The sequence below is a fragment of the Emydura macquarii genome, unplaced genomic scaffold (genome assembly GCF_026122565.2).
Source record: "Emydura macquarii macquarii isolate MOO-44397 ecotype Brisbane River unplaced genomic scaffold, CSIRO-AGI_Emac_v2 contig_3122, whole genome shotgun sequence".
In the NCBI taxonomy this organism is placed as follows: Eukaryota; Metazoa; Chordata; order Testudines; family Chelidae; genus Emydura; species Emydura macquarii.
In genome coordinates, this window is record NW_027133259.1 from 1,816,844 (window position 1) to 1,841,264 (window position 24,421).

The following is a 24,421-nucleotide window of genomic DNA, read 5'->3' on the forward strand; positions in this document are numbered from 1 at the left end:
GTTTCTCCCAACAGTCATATATTTTAACTATATTTCTGGAAGGACTATGGGTGAAACACAGCAGCATCCCAGCTGGGGAACTGCTCTTTAAACTCAACAATGCAGTGTTGGCTCTGAAAGTTTGAGTTCCCAGATCTAGCTGCAGCAGCGTCTCCTTCCCATAATTAAAAGAATGTGTGCACAACATGTGCATTGTGGTCCACAAAGGGAGGAATTGGCCTTTAGACAGGGCTTGTGCTAGAATAATGCTCAGAAATACACACGCAAGTAAAACAGACAAGAGAAAGTTAAAATGATCCATGCTCTGATTACAGAGACCGAAAGAAAAATTAAATTACAAGCAGAAAAGTCTAAGTCTCCAATTACCTACAAATGAAAAGTTGGAAAGCTACCAAGGTTGAACATGGCTAAAAAGCTGTTAATGTCCAATGAAAGACTTTGAACATACTCTTTACTTTAGGAACAGTCCTACTTTTTTATAACATAACATGTTTCCTGTAATTTTCTTACTGCTTTGTTATTAAACATTTCTATGAAAACAGGATCTTTACGTGACTTAATTACTTATTTCTCATCCAAAGACAAAATCCCCCGCTTATGATATCATAGTTATTGCCACAAGTATGTCAACTATTCTTCTGACATGCAATAAAGGCAGAAGGAGGATATGCTACAAACAGTTTGTTTTCATGCAAGTGGTCCCTTGTAATAAACAGAAAAGAAATACAGAAAATGTGGGGCATGCAAAACACAAATGTTTCCAAGAGGTTGATTTTCAAAGTATTCCATGAAGGTGGCATTCTCAGAATAAGTGATGCTCAATTTCGGGTTAGCGCAACAGTTAGATCTCTTTACTCATGCTTAATGCAGATGAGATACAATCTGACTCTCTTAACCCACCGACTAATCTGAATGACACCAATGGAAACACGCCATGCAACTTGGCAGTCAAAAGTGGAGGTTACTTACCAGTAACTGGAGGTTTTTCGAGATGAGTGGTCCCTATCTGGATTCCACACATTAGGTACACATGCACACGAGGTGCCTGAGTCGAGAACTTTTTGCAAGCAGTCTATACTGGACCACACATGATGTAGCTCTCCTCATGTTCTGAACTAAGTGTATAAAACGTGGTGTGGGCCAACGCCTCTCCAGTTTCCCATTCTTACCACAGTTCAAACAATCCACAGCAGAGGGGATGGAGGGCACGTAGAGGTGGACCACACATCTTGAAGAACATCCAGTTACAGGTAAGCAGCCTCCATTTCTTCTTCGAGTGATAGTCTCTATGTGTATTCCACATGTGGGAGATTAACAAGCAGTGGTCAGACAGAAGGCGGACGCAAGGATGCAGAAGTGATAGCTGAATGTACTACTGCTGTCCACACAGTTGTGTCTGCAGTTGATGGCTGGACCAGAGCTTTATGTCTTGTGAAGGTATGCAAAGAGCTCCAATTAGCTGCTTCCATATCTCTAGGAAGGGTATGTCTCTCAGCAATGCAGTTGAAGTAGCTTGCCCTCTAGTGGATAGGGGCGGGGGGGGGGGATATGTGCTACTTGATAACAAAGGGTACTGCAACCCCAGATCCATTCTGAATGTCTCTACACCTTACGTAGCTTGAACCCTTGATCACTCTGCTACAAAAACAAAGAGTTTAGGGCAGTGGTTCCCAAACCTTTCTCTGCCGCGGCACACCTTGATACCTCTAATTATTTGGAGGCACACCACCACGTAGTCTCCAAATGCACTCATGAATACTCATGAATACTCATGAGCCAATTCAGAACTCTTCAAGTAGTTTTTCAAAAAATTCTGTGGCACGCCTGCTCCGGCCTGACAACACACCAATGTGCCACCGCACACCGGTTGGGAACACTGGTTTAGGTGTCTTTTATCATCATCTGCTCTTTGCAGATAAAAGGCCAAAGCACTTGGGATGTCTAGCGAATGCAGTCATCTCTCTTTCTGAGTCACGCACTTTTGAAAAGATACTGGTAAACGGACTACTTGACTCAGATGAAAAACTATTTTAAGGTGGGGTTGTAATGAGACCCTTATTTTATAGAATGCAGTATACGGTGGGTCCACCACAAGTACTCCCAGCTCACTAACCCCTCTGGCGGACATTTTGTCTATTAAAAAGGCTGCCTTCATGGTCAGATGGGCCACAGAGCATGTGGCTATAGGTTCAAAGGGGCGGTTTAGTGAACAACGACAAAAAAAAACTGAGGTCCCACTGTGGTGCAAACTTCAGCAATGGTGGAAAGGATCTGAGAATCCCCTTCAGAAATGTAGTTGTGACAGTATGAGTGAATATTTTATGGTTATCCACCCGAGGATGGAAATTACCCTATTAGCCCTGTCTATGGTGTTTTCTCTTAGGGGCAAGGTTATAAATGCCTGTGAACCAAATTTTGTCCTCAAATCTTTGAGGGAAAGGAGACATTCATCCATCTTCTTGTGGTATAGGTTGATAGTATCGAAGGGCAGATCTCGGATGATACTCTGCACTTCTAGGAAAACTTGAGGATTGTAACTATGAGTCTCTCCTCATAACAATGGTCATAGCCATCCCCCTAGATGCAGCATCTGCTGTGTCCACTAGAGCCTGTAGGGAAATTTTGGCCACTAATAATCTGCTCTTATCCACTAAGGCCTGGAAGCAAGCCCTATGCCCTTCAGGGAGCTCATCCCTGAATTCCAAAAACTTCTTATAATTAGTAAAATCATATTTGGCCAAGAGATCTTGAACTGGAGGGAGGTGGAAGAGAAGATCTTTCTCTCTAGAAGGCTGAGTCGCTTGTGTCCCTTACTAGAGGGAGTAGCCGTTGGGTGCTGTTACTTGGACCACTCTGTAACCACCTGCACCACCAAAGCATTAGAACACACACCCCCCTCCCCCGCATGGAACAAAGCTGCACTTCTTGGGCCGCTTACGGGTGGAAGGACAAAAAACAGAAGTACCAAATCATATTTGCTGGGTCCACGATGACCTAGTGATGGGGAGGGCCACTTGACTGGGGCCAGAAGACTGCAGAACGTCTAGTAAACTATGCTGAGGCTCCTGGACTCCCTCTAGCTGAATCTGTAGCTCTGCAGCTATCCTGGGCATGAGATCCTGATATTGTTTAAAGTCATCTGGCAAAGATGGAGAAAATGGAGTAACTGCTTCATCTGATGAGATCGCTACCGGAACCAGCTCACCTTCCCCTTCAGAATATGCCAACAGAGCCGGTTGTGGGTGTCCGGGTAAATGGTAAATAGGACTCCTGCACCGAACCTAGGAAAGGGCTCCCACGATCCCCAATACTGCCAGAGAACCCCCATGGCATAGGGGGCCTCTCTCTTGGTCAACTGCATCTGGTTGGGGATCAGATCCCTGATCTTCTGGGGATCCTGTCTTATGTCACCTCGGCCTGAGGCTGCAGAGACTCCTGCAGGGCCTCAGATTCATCTGAAGAGAAAACCAGATCCTCGTCTCCAGCAGAACTAATGGTACCAATGGCTGAGCCTCAAAGCTGGCAGGTAGGATGGGAGAGTGACTGTCTCATCAGGATAGTCTCTTCTTTTGATGTATCCATGTCCCAGAATAAAGACAGTCCCAATAGGAGGGCTGAATGCAGATAGGGAATAACAAAGATGTCCTCCAGGGAGACATCAGTCTTTGATTGTCCTGGGGTATGAGGAGAATTCTTTGTCAGAGCTGTTGGAACCAGAGCTTCCCTGGTCACTGTGATGGATGGCTCCCTCTGGGACCACCGGTACCACACCAACTCTAGAAGTGGATGTGAGCGTCAGGAGCTGCTTATCCCGAGCCTTACCATCGAAGCTGATGTTGGAACCATCAGATCCGTACCTTTGTGCTCCTCATTCTCCTGTTGAGAAGATTTACTTGGTCCTAAGTCCTTAGCACCTGTGTGTGCTGGCTCTCCCGACTCTGATGGGCTAAGGGAGGGATCCTTTCTCTTTGGGGGCAGTTTTAGACGAAGATGGCTTCTCTTTATGTCTATGAGAGTGCTCTCTGCTCTCATGTGAAGCCTTCTTCTTAGGCTTAACAGTCAGTCTCCACTCCTGAGCTCGTGCTCAAAAAGATGCTGCCTACTTGGTGAGACTGATGTACCCAGTGGGAGGGGTGGAAGGGTGTCCCAGGCCCCAGTCTGATTGGGGCTTCATCGCCTTCTCCATGAGATGTTTTCATGAGTTCTTGGGGCGGGGGGAGAGGGGGGAAGGGAGGAGGAGTGTGTGGCAGATACTGGCAGAAATATGAGCCTCACCCAGGCAGTAGAGGAAGTGCTGATGTTTGTCATTCACCAAAAAGGAGCAAAAGCATGAAACACAGATTTTGAACCCTGGGCATAATCCCAGACTTCTCAGGGGAAAAGGTCCCCGGGTGGGGAAAAAATGGGTGGAAACACTAACTCTACTATTCTATTAAAAACTACTAAAACTAACTATGTAAATATTTTACAGCGATAAACAGTTAAAAAAAAAAAAAAAGATGAGGCCAGCGAAGATCCCGACTCAGACCATGCAGCGATAAGGAACTGGAGGGGTGTAGACCCGCACCACCTTTCATGCCCTTGGTTTGGGACATGAGGAAAGCAATAGTGCATGTGTGGGCCAATGGATGCTGCTTGCAAAAAATTCTGGACTCAAGTGCATGCTGCGCATGTGTATCCAATGTGTGGAATACACATAGGGATCATCACTTGAAGAATCCTGAATGCTGGACTGGCAGTCGGTTATTGAGAGAAAGATAAATTATCTGGCTAGAAACTAACTGTGGCTGGCCTAAGGGCCTTCTGGTTCACATTCTGCACAATAATGAAGAAAACTGGGGTTTGGCTGCTCACTCCCTCCCCCCCGCTCCTGTGATTAGGAACTGGAAGTGCTATGAAGGCAGCATACTGGGGCCTCTCTTCTCACTCAGAAGCAATGCCTTTAGCTGCACTGGGGCTGTCCAGTGCCCCATCCAGCTGGAATAGAAGTCACAACAAAATTCACCTCCAAGAACCAAAAACTCATCCAACATTTCAAAACATGCACCAAAATCCCATTAACCCTCTATGCCTGGTAAAGCTCAAAAAAATAAAGGGGACCTGAAGTAGACGTGTTTCCAGCCTCCCTTCTTACCCAGCTTTACTCTGGTTGGCAGAACAAATAAAAAGGTTTAGTGAAATTAATCCCTTTGCCAAGCCGTCGGCCTGGAAAATATTTTTTAAATAGCCTAACTTTTACTCAGTTGCCTTCTAGGAATTTAGTTTGGTTAGAAAATGAAGTGCAGCTAGTTTTTTATTACCACCTTCCCATTTCTCCCCGTACTTTCCCCTAACAAATCCAGCTTTAGAACTTCGTATTGGAACTGGAAAAGTTTTTAATAACCTTCAGTATCAAAGGTAGAAACGAGCCATGATTTGGCATATTATGTGCGTGTCACCAAAAGCAAACGGTCTCCTCTTTGTTGCTATTCAAAATAAACAGAGAAGAAAGAAATGAAAATGTTTCTTTTTTCTAGTAAGACACTTATCTGTTACCAAATGTATTTGCTTCCATAATTTATTCCCTTTGAAATAACAAACATGGCACACTCTTCCCTACGTCTCTAATTTGTCATTTGTGCTTATAGCTTACCACTGCAAGTCCTGTTGTCAGAATTCAAGGAATAGTGAGCTGGGCATCCACAGACAAAACCACCAACTGGCACTGCCAAGCAGAGGTGGGAGCAGTGCCCATTACTAGATGCACATTCATTCCAGCCCGCCTGCCTGGAGGAATGGAAAACCAGGATATCCATCACGTAATCTAAGTGGCCTTGGATGATGGTCCGGTTCTGGCCACTGGTCTTGTTGGCTCGCTCGATGCTGCGCCGGCTCCAGTCCGTCCAATAGATGTAATCCTGGTATTGAGTCAAGCCAAATGGGTGAGGCAAGTCATCTGCTATAACTTCACGGTCAAGGCCTGTTTTCAAAAAGGACATAGTGGGTTTTCATAACAATGTGTTAAACATTGCTGCTTCGCAAAAAGGTTAAAAATGTAAACCCCCCCCCACCACCACCACCACTTTCATGCCTGACAAAGACAGTGGAGCACACTTTTTTTTTTTTTAAACTATCAGTTCTGAGTGTGTTAAATCTATGCGTTTTTGCAGTTTGGCTCTCCCTCTACCTCTTTACAACAAATGAAATGCTGGTTATATTTTTTTTGCCAGACAGGACACTCCAAAAGCTACCCATTGACAGCTTTTTCCTACACATAACTAAAAACACATAGGTCACCTAGAACAAGCAACTGCAGCTCACCTAGCATATTTGAAGATTCTATTAAGTTGGTATCTAGATCTGTCCAGTAAAGTCTTCTTTTAGCATAATCAATTGTCAGCCCGTTAGCTCGTCCCACATTTGGTACCAAAGTCGTACGTTCGCTTCCATCCATGGCAGCACGGTCAATCTTGGGCTTCCCACCCCACTCAGTCCAGTACATAAACCTGCATAAAAATGCCAGAAATGTCTCATTTATCTGATATAGAAGTTTTGTGCGATGCAGACTCTTAACATTTCTTGCCAGAACATGAAAGAAAAAACACAACACAAAAGCAAGAAAAAACAAATATAGGAAAAAAGGGAACAGAAAAACAGATCTATGAATTTAAGTGTTTATTAAAACACATTACATTAAATATTTTTCTCAAAACACAAGCTAGGAAATGAGTCAGATTTCCTTCTAGTATTTTCAATAATATTGGCTCCATCCAAAGCTGGATCCTTACCAAGGATTTCCTCACTAGAGCCCTTCACTCTTTAGTCCACCAGTGTTGGCTAACAGGATGGCATCTGGGTAACATTAGATTGCATATTGTTCTTTATAAAGAACTGGTCCAAAGCACATCACATGAGCAACCAGAATTGCCTTCTGCTTCTACACAATCCTTCACTGAACTCCAATCTGAATTCTTCTTTTACAATAGGTGTGTAGGAGGGTATTTCCTTGAAATGCTTTTCTCCACCCATTTCCATACCACAGATTGGTTTTATAGGTTGCAATGGGGCAGACTTTTTTCATGGGCAAAGTACCACAAACCTGTATAGTATTTCCATTCCATTCAGACATGAATACAAAGGATTACACATCTGTCTGCTAATTTATGCCTCACTTGTAGGCAGTGGGGCATTATCAAGGATGCTACTGTGTTTCACATACCAGTGCATTAAGGATGTTTTACTGTTTTAGACAGGATTTTTTAGATGTGTGTTCATCCACAATGTGCAGACATTTGGTATCAGCAGGGCAAGTATTTAGGCACATCTTCCAAAATGTTATGAGTACACAGTATTTAAAATTTCAGTATAACATAACTAGCCAAATTTAACACCTTTATCCCAGGTCATGATAATGTTCAGACAAACTTGCTTAGTCTTTTTAGCATCAACCTAACCTCGCCAGGCCGGGATAGGTTACTTGCGAAACCGCCTGATGATCAAGGAGAAATGTTTCTTCCTTTGGCCATCAGGAGTACCTGAAAAGCTTTTCCCCAGTCACACTGTGCTAAGCATAGATCCAGTGTAAATCTCCATATTAGAAATGCCATGGAAAGTTCCATTTAAGTGATATGTAAATTGCACTGATAGGAGGAGAGGAAAGGACACTGATGTGTTCCAGATCCAGTCCTGGGCTGAGGCAGTTCACCACAAAAGGGAACAACGCTTAATTAATTTTGGGGGGCAGAGTGGTGCTCTGCTGGACATTGTAAAGTTCTTCTCCCATGTACTTCCACTATGCCCCAACAGCCGAATCATAACAGACTGTTCAGGATGAAAGCTCTCCTATTCCTATGGCAAATTATAACCACACGGAGCAGCCCTGTGTTCAGACTGAGAGTCTCGGGTCTTGCAAGCAGATGTCGGAGACTCTCCATTGCACTTCGGAAATGACACACCTTGACCTCACTTACTGCTGAAGCAAGGTAAGGCTCTCACCCTACAGTGTATAGAATCCAGATCATCTGAGTATTGCGATAGCTGTCATCGCATAAGCATAAATCTCCGGCATCATCGGAATGCGGAAGAGGAATGTGTTTTCATACGTATGATACCAATTCTTTGTATTGCCTGCCAGGAACTATGCTGATCCTAATATCTTGAACACAACATCTGGTTCTCAGAAAGATAAGAGTTCAGAAGTTATACTGATATCATACATACCCAAGTAGGTTAGATAGGTACGCTAAGCTAAATAGAAATAAGATCACTATGAGTGTGAAGTGACAACAGAATTTGTATTGGCCAAGATTGTAAAGAAATGGAGAGGTACATTCAGGCTCATTCAGTGGGAGCTGCTGAGTGATTAGCACTTTTGAAAAATTATGCCACTTAGTTAGGTGTCTAAACATGGGCTTAAGAATAAAACCCACTTCTGAAAATCTTGGTGATCATCTATTGCTTTACTTGCACTCTCTCCTGTTTTTGTTTTTAAAACAACTTTGCAGTTTGGCTTCCCAGTGTGAATTAAGATGTGGAACTGAGAACCACTCTGGTCGACACGTGTTTTGTGGGTATTTCTGGCCAGACAGCTATTAGAACAAGGGGAAATGAGCAACTTCGCATTACTTGAGAGAAATATTAACACTTGTGAATACCAGTGATGAAAATGAGTCACAAACCTTAAGGTAAGTGGTAAAATCACAACACTAATCTGCACTTCCAGGGTTTGAGCAATTTTGAGGGACTATGTGGACGTTGCATACTCCTATTCCCAAAACATCTGGTTCAGATTTGCATATCACAACAGCAATTGTTCTCTCCCACATAGGATGAACACTTTTGGTATTTCGCAAACTTTAACTGTTATTTTTCCAAGAGAAAGGTGGTATGGAGAGTCAACTCTGCCTCATGAATGGGAACCTGGAAGTCCTGAGACTTTCTAAGCTCTATTCAGCAACTCACTATGGCCCTGGACACATCACCCTGATCACCTGATTTTCAGAGTTCCTAAGCTCCTATAGTTCCAGATGAAGTCACTGTAAACTGGGAATGCAGGATATTTGAAAATAGGAACCTACATTTCTCTGTCTGAGTTTCTTCATCTGTAAAATAAGGGTAATTAATACATAACTGATGTACCTCATGTGGTTTTGCAAGGAATAAATTAGTTAATGCTTGTAAACCATTTCAAGGTTATAAAGTACTATGTATATATTAAGTATTATGACAGTCCTTTCTTATTTTTGCTATTACATTTTAATATGATTGAGTCCATTTCCCTGCCCCGATTCTTAGAGAAAAGAGCTCTCTCGTTACAAAATCTTACATTTTGGAAAGGCAGGTAGAGTGGTTTTCTTGGATGCATTATTTCCTTCCCCCTGCCTACCAAAGGCATCCTCCCTTCCAAAATAAACTCTGTCCTTATTCTCACACAGTGAGCGTCACACCTCCCACTCAGAGGCAAAGCACATAATACCTTCACAGCATGCTAACTCGTGATGAAAGGGAGCTCCATTTTAAAAGGACAAATATTTTCTTTTCAGTGTGATGGACCTTTTCTAATTAATGAATTCCATAAACCTAAAGCTACTTCGATTTTATGATTAATTAAAAACTAAATATAAAGCCTTTTTTAATGAGCTTCTCTGATTTTTGTGTAGTATTCCTAATGATTATTCAGGACATTAAGAGCATATTCCTCCAGCCCTTGGATTCCAAATTACTAGGTTATATTCCCTAGCTGAGTTCTCTCAGGATTTATATACTTGTGCCTCGTTAACATGCCCTACAGAAAATATGCATGTGTTATTTTTAAAAAGTTTGTAAACATAAAATTAAGTCAGAAAGTTACCCTTCAGCAGGGTCTAATGCCAGCGCCCGGGGGCTGTCCAGATCCTTCCACACCAATACTTGGCGATGTTGTCCGTCCAGCTTTGACACTTCAATACGATTTGTTCCAGTATCGGCCCAATACAGGTTCTTCCCTAGCCAGTCTACAGCCATTCCTTCTGGGTAATCCAAGCCAAACTCCACTACATGTTCTAGTGCACTGCCATTCATAAATGCCCTGCTGATAGTCTGCAGGGATACAATGATACATGGGCAAATTAGGAACTTTACCAGTCTGTCACTGGGGTTTGCATTTAAAAACATTCAGATTTCAGGCATCTTGTAAGGAAGATCATACAATATGCTACTTACTGGTACAATGAACAATAATGCCTATTCAAGAGTGATGATTTACTATGCCCTGTGAAAGTTCACTGAGGAAATAAATGGGATGACTTCAGTTGGATTCTATTAAGCAGTCTACATGCCCCAGTGACCGTAACAACTCACTGCCAGCTTTGAGGGGAAAACGTTTTGGAATTTTCAGGCCCATGCAGAAGCTTCTATGCTACAGCGAGAAGCAATATTCTAGAGTCATAGAGTCAGCATTTAAAGGCCAGAAGGGACCACCAAGTCATTTAACACGACCTCCTGTATATTCCAGACCACTAAATACCACCCAACCACCCCCACGCCACATTAATTAATTCATTGTGTTTATTATGGTAGTACCTAAGGATCAATGGGGGCCACTATGCTAGGCACAATACAGAGTAGTAGACAGTCTCTTCCCCGAAGAGCTTACAATCTAAATACACACTTGTTTGCTTTATGCCTGTTTCTGATCTGCAACATGCCCCGTTATCTCAGTCTCAACCCAATAGTCTAGCTATTTCAGTGTAACCTATAATTCATACCATACTTCATCTAATATATGGTAACTAATATCATAACTAATAGATACGGAGGTAAGACTAACATCAACTTTCACTTCAGGCCCAAGACACAGTTCCTTCCCACAATGTATTTGGCAAGATATCCATGTTTATCCCCCAAGTCTCCCTCAAAGGGGTGTTTTCTCTCAGTTTCAGTTTTCCACCAAATTCTAACTTTTATCCTTGCAAATCCAGAGTGTGCGTGAAAACATGTATAAACTGATTGAAAAAGAACACACGAATTTTGCCAGGATATGAACACCAACAACACTTTGTGTGGGGGTCAAGCTTTTCCCTCTGAATGAGAATTTTGCAAAGTTTACTTGTTGGTCAGTTGTCAAGTTAAGTGTTTTGAGAACCTAGCAACAGCAGGAATGGACACTGTACAGAGACACGTCCCTCTTTTACCTTCAGTGAGATATCTGTCCAGTAAATCCGATTGTCTGTCACATCAAAATCCAGAGCAGAAGCTTCTTTAACTCCAGTAAGCGGGATGGCAACGTTGTTGTTGTTGGTTTCCAAAGATATTCGTCTGATATCTGCTCTCCGAGAAAAGAGCAGGAAAGCTTCTGGGACAATACAAGTCCTCATGTCACTAATAAGCTCTAAGCCTATGGGACAAGCGCAGCGAAGGCCCTGAGGTCTGTACAGACAGAGATGGCTGCAACCACCATTGTCCTCTGCACAAGGGTTTGTACCTACACATTCAGGAGAAGCAAAAAGAATTATATGACATTGTCCTCCTCGGCACGATCATTATCTTCATACAACAGTGCTAGCTTTCTCTACAGTACATCGCCCCGCAACCTTGTCCTAGCGGGATTACTTTAAGAATGGAAATAGTTGCAGACTTCACACCCATTCAAAGGGCCTTTCCTTTCAGACCACCAATAAAAAAGATCATCGTGAAAAGTGTTGCGTGTGTGTTATGGAAGTCTGTCTATGAAGAACTGCACTGAAACCACCAAACACTCATTTCACACAAAACACTCATTTCATGTAGGCCAAACGGTTGGGAGGAGGCCTGCATTTGACTCATGTAACCTAGTGTCCACAAGTTGATTGTGCACTGATTGTCTAAATGGGCACCAACAAAACCTATGTCGCTCCTAGCTTTTGTGCAGACACAGGGAGCACAGTTCGTAGGCAGTTTGTGAGATGAAGGCATATAGAACAGTCTTAGTTTCATTAAAGCACAAAGAAATACAAATCATCTTGTAATTAAACCGAATTCTGTACATGTTCTAATCTAAGGCCTAGTCTACACTAGAAAATTAAGTCAGCATAACCATGTTGCTCAGGGGGTAGTTAAGCCAAACTAAGTCCCCACATAGACAGCACTAAGGTGATGGAAGAATTCGTCCGTCAACTGAACTACCACCTCTTGGGCAGGTGGATTACCCAGGCTGATGGGAGAATCCCTTCTGTCGGTTTAGCCAGTGTCTATATTGAAGCACTACAGCTTTTTTAAGAGCAGACAAGCCCTAAGACGATGACCAGGATACAGAGCACTCAAAGCCTGCAGAAGGGCACTGCTGACACTGTTTTTTACTCTCATTATCCCAGTTAAATACAACCACAGATTTTCTGTGTGCTCTTGCTAATAGTTTGGGGTAGTGTGTTTACAGTATGAAAAAAATCAGTTACCCATTTCAGTTGCTCATGAAGCTGCTTTTCACACTTTTTGTTCAGGTCTGATTTTCAGTCACTCACCAATGATATGATGGACATTAGTAGCTTTCAAGCCCATTAGGTCAGGCAGCTGGTCTATGATGATTTCTCTTTCTGCTGTACGCTTATGCACTCGCTCAATGCTACGCCTTTGCCAGTCTGTCCAATAGATGTAATCTCCCAGCAACGTGAATCCAAAGATGTGAGGCAGCTTGTCCTCTACCAGAACTCTCCTGCTACTGCCATCGGCATTCATGACCTGTGCATACACAAAGACATTTGAATGAGGAACACTCTGCAAACATGCAAAATAATTTCTCCAGACGGCCCACGATTAATAACTACTTTAGATGTTTCACATTCAACTTTCAACACAAAATAAAAAACCTAACTAAACTGTCAAATCCTGTACAATCAGAAAGGTTTCTGGCAAAGCCTCCATCAATAAAACCATGCAGGACCTGTGCATCTAAGGTTATAGCCGTATAAGCAAAAAAACCAGATCCTATGTGAGGTTATGACTCAGCAAATCCTATAGAAAGAACAGGTAAGAACTGCCACAGTGGTTCAGACCCATGGTCCATCTAGCCCAGTATTCGGTCTCCAACAGTGGCCAGTACCAGAGCTTCAGGGGGAATAAACAGAACTGGGCAGTTGAAGTGATCCACCCCATCTTCCCCACCAAACTTCCAGCAGTCAGAGGTTTAGGATCACTCCGAAAACAGGGTTACATCCCTCACCATCTTGGCTATGCTCCATGAGTTATCTAGCTCTCTCTTAAATCCTGTCATACTTTTGGCCTTCACAACATCCCCTGGCAATAACTTCCACAGGTTAATTATGTGTTATGTGAAAAAAAGTGCTTCCTCTTGTTCGTATTAAATGTAATGACTATTAATTTCATCAGATGATCCCTGGTTTTCATATCGTGTGAAAGAGTAGATGACACTTCTCTATTTACTTTTTCCACACCATTCATGATTTCACAGACCTCTATCACCCCTTAAGCCATGTCTCTTCTAACCTGAACAGCCCTAATCTTTTTAGTTTCTCCTCATAAGGAAGCCATTTCATACCCTGATCATCTTTGCTACCTTCTCTGAACCCTTTTTCCAGTTCCGCTATACCTTTTTGAGATGGGGCGAACAGAACTGGACACAGTATTCAAGACATGGGCACACCCTGGATTTATATAGTGGCATTACAATATTTTCGGTCTTATTTTCTCTCTCTCCTAATAGTTCCTAACATTTGGTTAGACTTTTTGACTGCCGCTGCATACAGACCTGAAGTTTTCAGAGATCTATCCATGGTGACTCCAACATCTCTTTTTTGCATGGTAACAGCTAATTTAGAGCCATCATTATATATGTGTAGTTGGAGTAATTTTTTCCAGATGTGCATTACTTTGCACTTACCAATGCTGAATTTCATCTGCCATTTTTATTTGCCCAGTCACTCAGTTCCGTGAGATCCCCCCCTGTAACTCTTTGAAGTCTGGTTTGTACTTCGTTATCTTGAATAATTTTGTATCATTTGTAAACTCTGCCACTTCAGTGTTCACTCCCTCTTCCAGATCCCTAAGGAATGTGTTGAACAGCACAGGTCCCAGGAGAGGTCCTTGAGAGACCCTGCTATTTACCTCTCCCCATTGTGAAAACTGACCATTTATTCCAACCCTTTCGTTCCTACCTTTTAAACTAATATCTGATCCATGAGAGGACCATCCCTCTTAGCCCATGACTACTTAGCTTTCTTAAGAGCCTTTGGTGAGACCTTTGTCAAATGCTTTCTGAAAGTCCAAATACATTATACTGACCGGATCACCCTTATCCACATGCTTGTTGATACCCTCAAAGAATTAGAATAGATCGATGAGGCATGACTTCCCCTTACAAAAGCTGTGTTGACTCTTTCCCAGCATATTGTGTTTATCTATGTATCTGATCATTCTGTTCTTTATTATAGTTTTTATTACCAATTTGCCCAATACTCAAATTCTGCGTAGCAACCTGCAATTGCCAGGATCGCCTCTGGATACATTTTAAAAACCATCACATTAGCTACTATTTATTTTGTGATCCCATATTAGGCATAACTGTCATACATCCAGCCCTATCTCCTTTCTACATTATCTTTATTGCTTTCAGTTTTAAACGGGAGGCAGTGGGGTCTGGAGGATGAATACAAGTTTAGAACACCAGGAAGTCCTGAATTTTAAACCTGGCTTAGCATATAGGTTAGTTAGCAGTCCTTCCTATGACAGCTTAGCCCAGCTCAGGACTGGTGATAACATTCTACACAGCTGGCTCTGGGAACTAAAGGGTCAGGGAGAACTACAGGATCTATCTGTACCCATCATTCGGAATAACAAACCATTTTTGTATTCTTTACAACTAAAATTCTACATCTTCTGAACAATAAGAATCATGTAAATCATTGAGTAGCTTTGGTCAAGACACTTAAGTTCTCTATCTCAGTTTCCCCATTGCTAAACTGGGTAATACTTGCCTTCCTCAAAGGGGCATTGGGTAGACTAATTAACCTTTGTACACCATTCGACCATGTTAAAACACTGTATAATTGCTAAATATTATTAGTAAATAAGAAGTGATGGAGGTGGAAGGAAACTAATATTTTAAAAGATGTATTTTTATGCCAATGTGACAATCAAGTTACAACATTTGCACTTCATAATTATCTAATACTGGGATTTGATATGATTACTGAATTGTGTGCAAAGAGAAATCACTGCTGAAATATACTACATTTACTTTAATTGTTTTTCCATTTATTTTCAATAAACATTTCAGGAAAGACTTTTCCTTTTACTTGCATGGCAAAATATTGCATAACTTATAGAATTCATCATCTTTTGCAAAAACATTATGAAGTATCCAGATAGCACTCTCATCCTTGTGATCCCTCAAAAAGCATCAACTTTTCTCCCCTTTTTGGAACCTGAAGTGTTACCCAAGATCTTCTGATACAACTTCCTTATTTTGGAACACTGGATTGGGGGAAAGCAGAAACTTCTGAATCACATTCATGTATTGTTTTAAATGTGTCTTGTTTTCTCATCAGTGGGCCTGTGAATGCCTGGAAGAGCCCTGAGAGTTTCCCTTTCTCTCCATGGCCCACCCCAAAGATCTGTGCAAAGACAACCTTCAGGGTCAGTCAACACCAGTGCATTGGCCGGGGGAAGGAGGGGGGGGGGGACACTGTTTTGTGGTTAGAAGAACTTCCTAGTACTAGGGGATGAGCAGCCTGCCTCTAGGGTAATGGGGGGCCAGGATGAAGGAGGAATGAGGAAGAACAAATAAGAAACAAACCCAAGTTTTTCTCAGCATAGTGCAGAGCCTGTTGGTTATTAAAAAGCAAAAACGTGATTTCTAATTTCTTCCAAATACTTTGCTAAAGTGGTGGCTGGAAAAAAAGTTAAATAAGAAATACCAACATAGTTTCCAAACACATTTTCTTTTTGATCAGAAATGATTATGTTGCAAAACTGTCTGGTATTGCTCAATTCTCTCCACCACAACATTGGGAACCCAATCCTGTGAGCCCTCTTGCCATGGACAGAAATCCTTCTGAAAACAAGAGAAGCTTTGTATATTTGCTTGCTTGGACGAATGGGCTCCAAATCTGTTTTAGAAATAAATTCAAAATTACTCCGTGAAATGGTCACATCAAAAAGTGTTAGCCTATTAGTATACATTGTATATCTCTCTCTCTCTCACACACACACACACACACACACACACACACACACACACACACACACACACACACACACACACACACGATAGGCATTACATTGTACTTTGTGAAATTTATATTGCTACATGCATTAAGATTCTTTTGAAAGTACAATAAGCACACTTTTCCAAACCTAGTTTTGTATTAAGGTACATTTACCAATCCAGGTCTACACCTTAGGCTTTTTACACCAATAACGAAATCTAAATACTGCTCTCCTCGCTACAGATTGCTTAATTTTTAGACTTCCTTTTGAAAACTGTGCTGTTTTTCTACTTCACAAACTTTCAGCATCTGCTGATTTTCCCCATTTTTTCTAGTTACATGGCTCCCGTATGTTCTTTTTTGACAAATGAGGTGCCTGAACAAAGGGTGGATACTTAACTGAAGAACCATGAAACTGCTCTAAAAATGCCTGTAAAGCAAGCTGTGACTAACACCATTTGCTGAAGCCCCCAGCTTCTCCATCCCTTCAAGTTTCTCTAATCAGTAGGCAGATCCCCTCTTTTACAAAAATCTTCACTGTTAAAGAAAACATCTCCACCCTTAAGTGAAACTGACCATCCACATTTTATCTTATCAACATCTTCCTGACTTTCACAGTTGTTCCAACTCTGTGCTGACTTCACTTTTTTCCTCCCTAAACCAGAAAGATAAGCCACTTGTCTGTAACTAATTAATTCACAATAATTAGTGCTTGCTAAGCAGATCAGTCAGCTATGGGGCATGTCTCGACATAAACAGATCCTGTAAGTGGAAGTGTCCAAATAAAATAAATAGTGGTCATCATTAAGAGGTCACCAGTTACCCAAAGCAATCACCACACTGCATTAGCTAAGCTACCACACTTTCACCAGGTATTCACAAAAGGAAACAACTGTGGTATCAGAAACAGTGCCTCAGGAACTGCTGGTAAAAGATTTCTTAAAAGGTGTGTACTGTAAACTAAAAATGAAGCTCACATTTAAATGGCAAGCTATGCTACTAAAACAGAGCAATCAATCATCTATTTGCCATGAAAGGATGGTGGGACAAGGGGCAGGAATAAAGAGAAAAGAAACCACTACCCAGCTTCTTATGAATTTTTGGTTTGCAGCGTTAAAGGAGATTACTTACCTGATGTGTGGTCCCTGTCTGTATTCTACTTCAGGTTACACGTGGGCCAGGAGCTGAAGAACTTGAAAGTAGTATCTACCGGTCCTCTGATCAAGGCGATAAAGGGCCTAGCGGACCAACTGCCTTTTCAGTTCTTCTCTACCATGAATCAGATAAGATCAAAGCAGAGGGAAGGGAGGGTGCATAGTGGAATACAGATAGGGACCACACATCTCAAAGAACCTCCAGTTACAGATAAGTTAACCACCTCCTCTTCTTTGAGTGATGTTCCCTCTTGGATTCCACTGGGGGTGACTGACAAGCAGTACCTAAGTAGGGGGAGGGTGTGAGGGTAAGGAAGGTAGGGTTGAACGGAGAACTGCCATCCCAAAGGAGGCACCATCAGCTGAGTCCTGTACCAAGGTGTAATGCCTTGTAATTGTGTGGATGGAGCTCCATGTGTCTGATTTACAGATATCCAGGAGGGGCACATCCTGAAGAGACGCTACAGTCGTTGCTTGAGCTCTAAGCAGTGAGCTCATACCCTATAGGGGGAGGGAGTTTTGAGAGCTGATGGCAGAGAATGCAGCCAGAGACCCATTTGGAAATTCTCTGAATGGAGACGGCACGCCCTCTGACTCTCTTCACTAAAGGGGGGCTGGAACAATTTTTATAGTGAGGGTGCTGAGAGCCATTAAATCAAACTGTAAATCCTGTATATAATGGAAACCACTTCAAGCCAGGGGATGCGATAGCACCCCCTGCAACACCAGTTCCCGCACCTATGCTCCACTATAGCAACGAACAACCTCAGGGACTTCCTGATGGGTTTTGTTCTCTGCAGGTAAAAGGCAACAGCTTGTCGGACTTTGGCAGCATGGAATCAACCTTATTCTGGAGACGTGTGTGGTATTGGGAAGAATACAGGTAAGTGAATGGATTAGTTACGGTGAAATTCCAAAACCACTTTAGGGACAAATTTGGGGTGTAGGTTTAAAGAAACTTTATCTTTATGGAGCACAGTGTATGGAGGGTCTGCCATCATTGCTGCGAGTTCGCCAATCCTCCTGCCGAGGTGATTTCAAGAAAGGCAACTTCATGGAGAGGAAGGACTCGTAAGATGCTGAGTGACGGTCCAGATGTCTTCAAAATTAGGATACAGTCTAGGATCATCGCTGGCACATCCAGTTTGGTCTGTAATCTTTCCCTATGAATTTTTCATCTTGCTCAAGATGCAGGTTTCAGATATTTTACGTCAAAGACGCAGAAACTGATTCCAAGTTTCCTCCACATTCAATACTGGAGTTCTTCAGTCCAATCCACTTCCCTAACTTATTCCCTTAATTTTTTAAATCTTGCCCTTTTAAAATCCAGAACCCTAGTTGCAGACCTATTTTTGTTTATCCTTCCATTTAGCAAGTGTGTAGGATCATTAATCATCTCCTGATATGCAGGACTGATTCTCGGCAACATCCATGACATAGCGGATGGATTTACAGCAATGGGTTCTCGAACTTCAATGAGGCAACAGACAGCATGCTCATCCTTATTTTGGCACCAGCCCACCGTGCCACTGAGTACTTCAACAGAAAGGGTTAGTTTTCTATGGTTATGCAAGGACTGATGGATCACCAGCGACGCTTCATTGATATCAGTGTGAGTTGGTACCGGAAGGTGCATGACACTCACATTTTAGCAACACAGGACTTAGAAAACTGCACGAAGGGACATTCTTTCCCAACCGGCAGATGACCATCAGTGATGTTCACAGCAGAAACCTATGTCTTGGGCTCCTTCAGGGTACCCACAGTAGCTTGCGGAGTACTGGTGGGGTCTCTGCCAAGCATGGTATGCAGTTCCTTGTAGACATTGCAGGTCTGTGGCTCAGCACTTGATGAACTGTTATGCTCCCTGATATCCCTGACAAAGTTCCTTCGCTTTCACGTGGCACTGCTGCTGATCCTTGCTGTGCCCCTTTGCCTGCATCCCCCGTGCAATGTGCTCACAGATGTCCACGTTTCTATAGTTGGTCTGTAGTTGTGCTCACACAGCCTCTTCTCCCCACGAGGTCAAGGAGACCCAATACCTGTGCATTCCAGGCAGAAGTGCATCTTGTGCACGGAGCCAGCATGGTCTGTTGGGCAGATGCACATAAGGGTGAGCTCTTAGGGGTGCTCACCAAGGTGGGCAACTTGGAAGAGGCATTTCAAAAACACAGGGGAGGTCTAAGGAGTATGGAGTTGGCTTCCGGTCTCTGTGACCCCGGACAGTGGAGTTTAAAATTGTGACCAGAATGGTCACTGTCGCAGGGAATGGGGCATTGTGGGACACCTGCTGGAAGACTGTTAGAGTCGAGTCAGGTCATGCAGTGTCTACACTCGCATTATGTCGCCCTCAGTAGGTCAACCCTGGCTCTACACCATTCAGGGAGGTGGTTTTTCTGCATTGCTGTAAATGGGTGCTTAGGTCAGCTGGAGACAAATTTGAACACAGACATATTCGTACGTAGATCAACACAAGGAGACTTACGTCGACCTAACTTTGTAGTGTAGATTAGGCCTAAGTAACTTGCCTAAGATCACTCAGGAAGTCTGTAGAGGAGCAGGGAATTGAACCCAGGTCTCCCAAGTCCTAGGTGGACAACAAGAAAACTTGATTATTTAAGTGAACTTAACACTGGTTTAAGATGCTGGATTGGCAGCCCCAGTACAGCATGGATTATGGCTGTGCAACCGTGTCCACACATGTCCCAATCCTCACCTGGAAGGGTGAGGGCATAATTCAGGTCCCATGCCCTTTCAAATCATTCTGTGGAGACTGGCAAGAAGGGCTGTCAATTAGTGCCAACTGTGGTGAAGATATTTCATAAAGTGCACATCTGTCTACTGAGAGCTGGCGTGAGAGCAGCACTCATTCCACATTGACCAAACAAACAGCAACGTTTAGTTCCTACTGACCTCAGCTGGATTTCAAAAGGTTTTAAAAGTATCCCAATTTGTGGTTCACAAAACAATAAAGAATCACAGTGAGGCACAAGGGAAAGCAACAAGGGACATGGGGACAATGCATACAGTCTACATAAAAGAGAAAAAAATAGTCACAAATCAACTCATTCCAGAGGATTTCAACATAAACTCTTCGTAGCGTGAAACTCAGGCAATGATCAGATCACCCTTCATCTCCCTTGCATGTGTACTCCCCTGATGGATCCCAAAATGGATTACTCAGCCAAACTGATAACCAAGCCCTCTGAATACCTGTTTAAGAAACCCACCTTCTAATATGAGCTAATGTCTCCAGCGGTTTGTGCTGCTTTAACCACAGTGTGGTGTGGGTTTCAATCTGAGGCCATTCTAAATACTGCAGACCACAGCGAGAATACAGACTACAACAGGAAACAAACACACACTACCTTTACTGAAAGAGTGCCCAGTTCCATGGAAGCAGGGCAGGGGGAGGGAAATCACAGACAAGAAATGCAAACTGTCTTTCCTCTGGGTAAGGGTCTTGCAAATCAGTTGAACAAAACATCAGTGCATAACTCCAGCCTCAAAAAATATAGCATGTTCAAAATAAAATGAATTAAAACAAAAAAATAGTGGTCATATCTTAAGATGCTGATCATCAAACGCGATGTGAATGACGCATCCAACTTAAAATCTCTCAGTATTGTTTCCATTTGAAAGCAAAAACCTGCAGTGTGGAATTTTGCACCAGAGCGATTTGCTTGGTGCCTCAATTATTGCCACATATTCTAGATGTAATTCATTTCTAAATATTAACAACAACAACTAAGTGATATAAGTGGGCTAATGCAGTGACGTTCCACTCCTGGCAGCACTAGCTGACATTTGACTGGTGGTCTCAATCTAGTCAAAACACCCTGGCCAACGTATCAGTAAAAATTCCATTCCGTTCCAGTTAAAACAGCAGGAAGGTTTGACAAATCATGATGATGATGTGCTAGCACAGTTATATTGGAGGGAGGGGAGGAGGGGCAGTGATGTGATCTTTCAGCATTTTCAGCATTGTTTCTATTGTCATTTTGAAGACTACCTTAGCATTGTTTCAGGACATGATTGAAAACACTCTTGGTGTTTGGTTCAACTTGCCTGATTTTGGGAAGTTTTTGTTTTAATTATTCCTGAAGAAAGGAAAATGGTTTTAATGCTATGTACTGTGGTCACTTCATGAAATTAAAACCCCCCCACTTTTAATAGGCTCCTTGTCGCTGTAAGAAAAACACCTTTAAAAATAAATCAAAGGAACATAAGACACCCCAATAACATTTCACAGCAAGTTGTCCCTCCTCAAAAATGCCCTACCACCAAAAAAACCAAACCAAAAACCCAGACTCTAAATCACCTATATCCACACACTCCCCCAGAAGCTCTGGCACTATCACAGACAGGATATTGAGCCAAATGGACCATTGGTCTGACCCAGTATGGCTGTTCTTATGTTCAGATGTGGCCAAGTTTGCAAGGCCTTATACTCAACTTGATGTAGGCTGTGTTGTTGTAGCTGTGTTGGTCCCAGGATATTCCAGAGACCAGGTGGTGAGGTAATATCTTTTATCGGACCAACTTCAGAAGTTGGTTGAATAAAAGACATTACCTCACCCGCCTGGTCACTCAACTTGACGGCATTTCAGAACACGGTAACTTCTAAATGCCACATCTGATCAATTCCAAAAAGTCAGGGCATGTTCTAGGCATCAGTGGCCACAACCCTACTGATTCGGTTGAAATTCAGAAGACAGGAAAAGAAAAACAGGGGACACACAAAGCCCCAGCATCTGGTTAGCAGACCCAGCAACTCCAATCACCTCTAACTGTCTATAGATCAAAGAACCAGTAGATGGCAGCCATTACCACCCTCCAGCATAACACACCATCTCAGTTCTGCCCTTCCTCCCAATACGGTTTAAAATGTCAACACCCTGAATTACTTATCTCCCACATGGAAAGAACATAAATAAGAATGGTGGAGGGAAGGGGGGGTCTGGGGAAACACAAAGAGCTCCAAGCATGAAGGGAAGAATGGGGAATCCTGGTATGGCCAAGAAGGCGACATGGGGAGCACATAGCCCCTGCCATGGAGAAAATGGGGGTTTCAAGAAATAGAAAGGTCCAGGAAGGTGGTACACAGGGAGCTCGTGGGGGGTATATGCAGGAATCCAATGTACTCATCTTACACAAGCACCAAAGTTCTAATTCACAGAGACCTTAATTGTTGGTCTAGCACGGGATCTGTACATGCATATACACAATAGCATGCAAAACTAATATCTTTACTTTGTATGGATAATGCTTGTGATGTGATGGCAAAGGCAAATTTGTAATCATTCTACTGAAGATCTAATTGTTCTTTCCATGTTAGGTGTTACAGAATCTACTGTTCCTCGCAGACAAAACACCATGAGTGTATAACAAGGATATTACCAAAAAAACTAACTAAAAATATACCTTTTCTACATTTCCTTTTCTATTACTGCAGATGTAACAAACATTCTGTTCTACTTCTGTTATTGCAGATATTGCATAAACTCAGATTTTCCATCAGCCAGCTTTTCCCAATGCATCAATTGAGCAATGCCTCAAATCGATTATTTGTAACACCCTAATTACTTTCTTGGTGATAAATTCTGATTTCAGAAACAACGGATTGTGTTACCACTGGGATTGACTCAGGCCAAAGGTAGCCAAGTAAATAGGAAAAAAAACAACTTCTGTTTACAAACAGCCTGACAATCAACAATGTCATCGGCTAGGGAACCTCAGTAATACAAAAGAAACTACATTTGGTAGTGAAGGATAAGACAAAATTGCAGTCGAAATGAAGGACGAACAGGGTTGAGAGAACAAAGAGAATCTAAAAAAAAGTCAGAAAAAGAGGTTATATACAAAACATGTCACATTGGTGCAGAACAAATCCGTAAGTATCTATATACAAATGAAAGACGTTTAAAACAAGCAAATAAGGATTCCTTGTAATGGAAGAGAAACTTCATGCAGTCAGCATTTCTAAACCATGGTGGAATGACGTTAAAGGGTTCTGTATTCTATGGACATAAACTACACAGGAAGGATGGATGAGGTTGTAGAGGTGGAAGGGGAGCGCTACAACTCAGAGATTCCCTCCAGAGCTCTTTATTTACAAACGGATCCCACCACCATCCACTACTATACTCCAGCCTAACAGCCCCAAGGGCCTCGCTGCTCCAGCACGGGTCAAGGGAAGCGCACCCTTTGCTGCAGATTCTCTCTCTGCTGGCGGGTCCCCCCCCACTTCCTTCCTGGGACTGGCAGCCTTTCTGGACCCTGGCCTAACAAGCCCAGCAGCTGCTCCTCGTTAACCCGTCCTGTGCAGGGTTTAGTCAGCCTCTTCCCATTCCTTCTAATTAGGGCAGCAGTGGCAGGGGCTGAATCACAGCCTGGCTGCTCCCAGCATCCTGTCACAAAGAGATATTAGGTTTGTAATGTTGAGGGTCATCAGAGAGACAATGTAAAGCTAATGAGGTAATAAAAATGGGTGACTTCAACTACCCACATATAAACTGGTCATATGGTTCAGAACTCCAGCTAGTTCCAGAGCACACAAGAGGAAAGGTTACTCTGGATTTAATCCTGACTCCAACATCTGTCTAGACTCAACGTGCAGCCATGTTCAGAAAAGTGTTAGGATGTTTAAAAAAACCAGGAAAAAATAATTAAAAAATACTATAATGCCATTCATTAAATAAATAAATGGTAATCCTTCACCTGGAATAATGTATTCTGTTCTGGTCAACACACCTCAAAAAACATATAGGAGTAACAGAAAGAATTCAGAATCAGGAACAAAGATTTTCACATGGAAGGAAGACTGAAAAATTAGGGTGTGGCAGTTTAGAGGGGAGAGGATTAGTATGCCACAATTTTTCATTAGAGCAATTCTAGCATTTTTCTTTAAAGCATCTAGTTCTGGCCACTGCTAGACACTGAATAATGACCACAGGTCTAATCTAATACTTCACTTCCTAACTACCATGAGAAAAGAAATACTAGAAGTGTATAGGGAAGAGTAGTGGGATCTGAGTTTACATTCCAATCAGTTACACATGCGCAAGTCCATTCAAGGCAGTGGGTACATATAGGTGTCACTAAAGGTAT

At 42.5% G+C, this 24,421-nt stretch overlaps 1 protein-coding gene across 1 annotated transcript in view; it reads right to left on the bottom strand.

Annotated features, from left to right (window-relative positions):
• The window catches only part of LRP6 (LDL receptor related protein 6), a 154,683-nt gene that overhangs the window by 29,250 nt on the left and 101,012 nt on the right, over positions 1 to 24,421 (bottom strand). The window contains exons 8-12 of the mRNA XM_067531046.1: positions 12,456 to 12,672; positions 11,151 to 11,440; positions 9,830 to 10,056; positions 6,301 to 6,485; positions 5,633 to 5,959 (exon numbers count right to left, since the gene is read on the bottom strand). Of these exons, the coding sequence (XP_067387147.1) occupies positions 5,633 to 5,959; positions 6,301 to 6,485; positions 9,830 to 10,056; positions 11,151 to 11,440; positions 12,456 to 12,672 (1,246 nt within the window). The remainder of the gene's footprint in view (positions 1 to 5,632; positions 5,960 to 6,300; positions 6,486 to 9,829; positions 10,057 to 11,150; positions 11,441 to 12,455; positions 12,673 to 24,421) is intronic.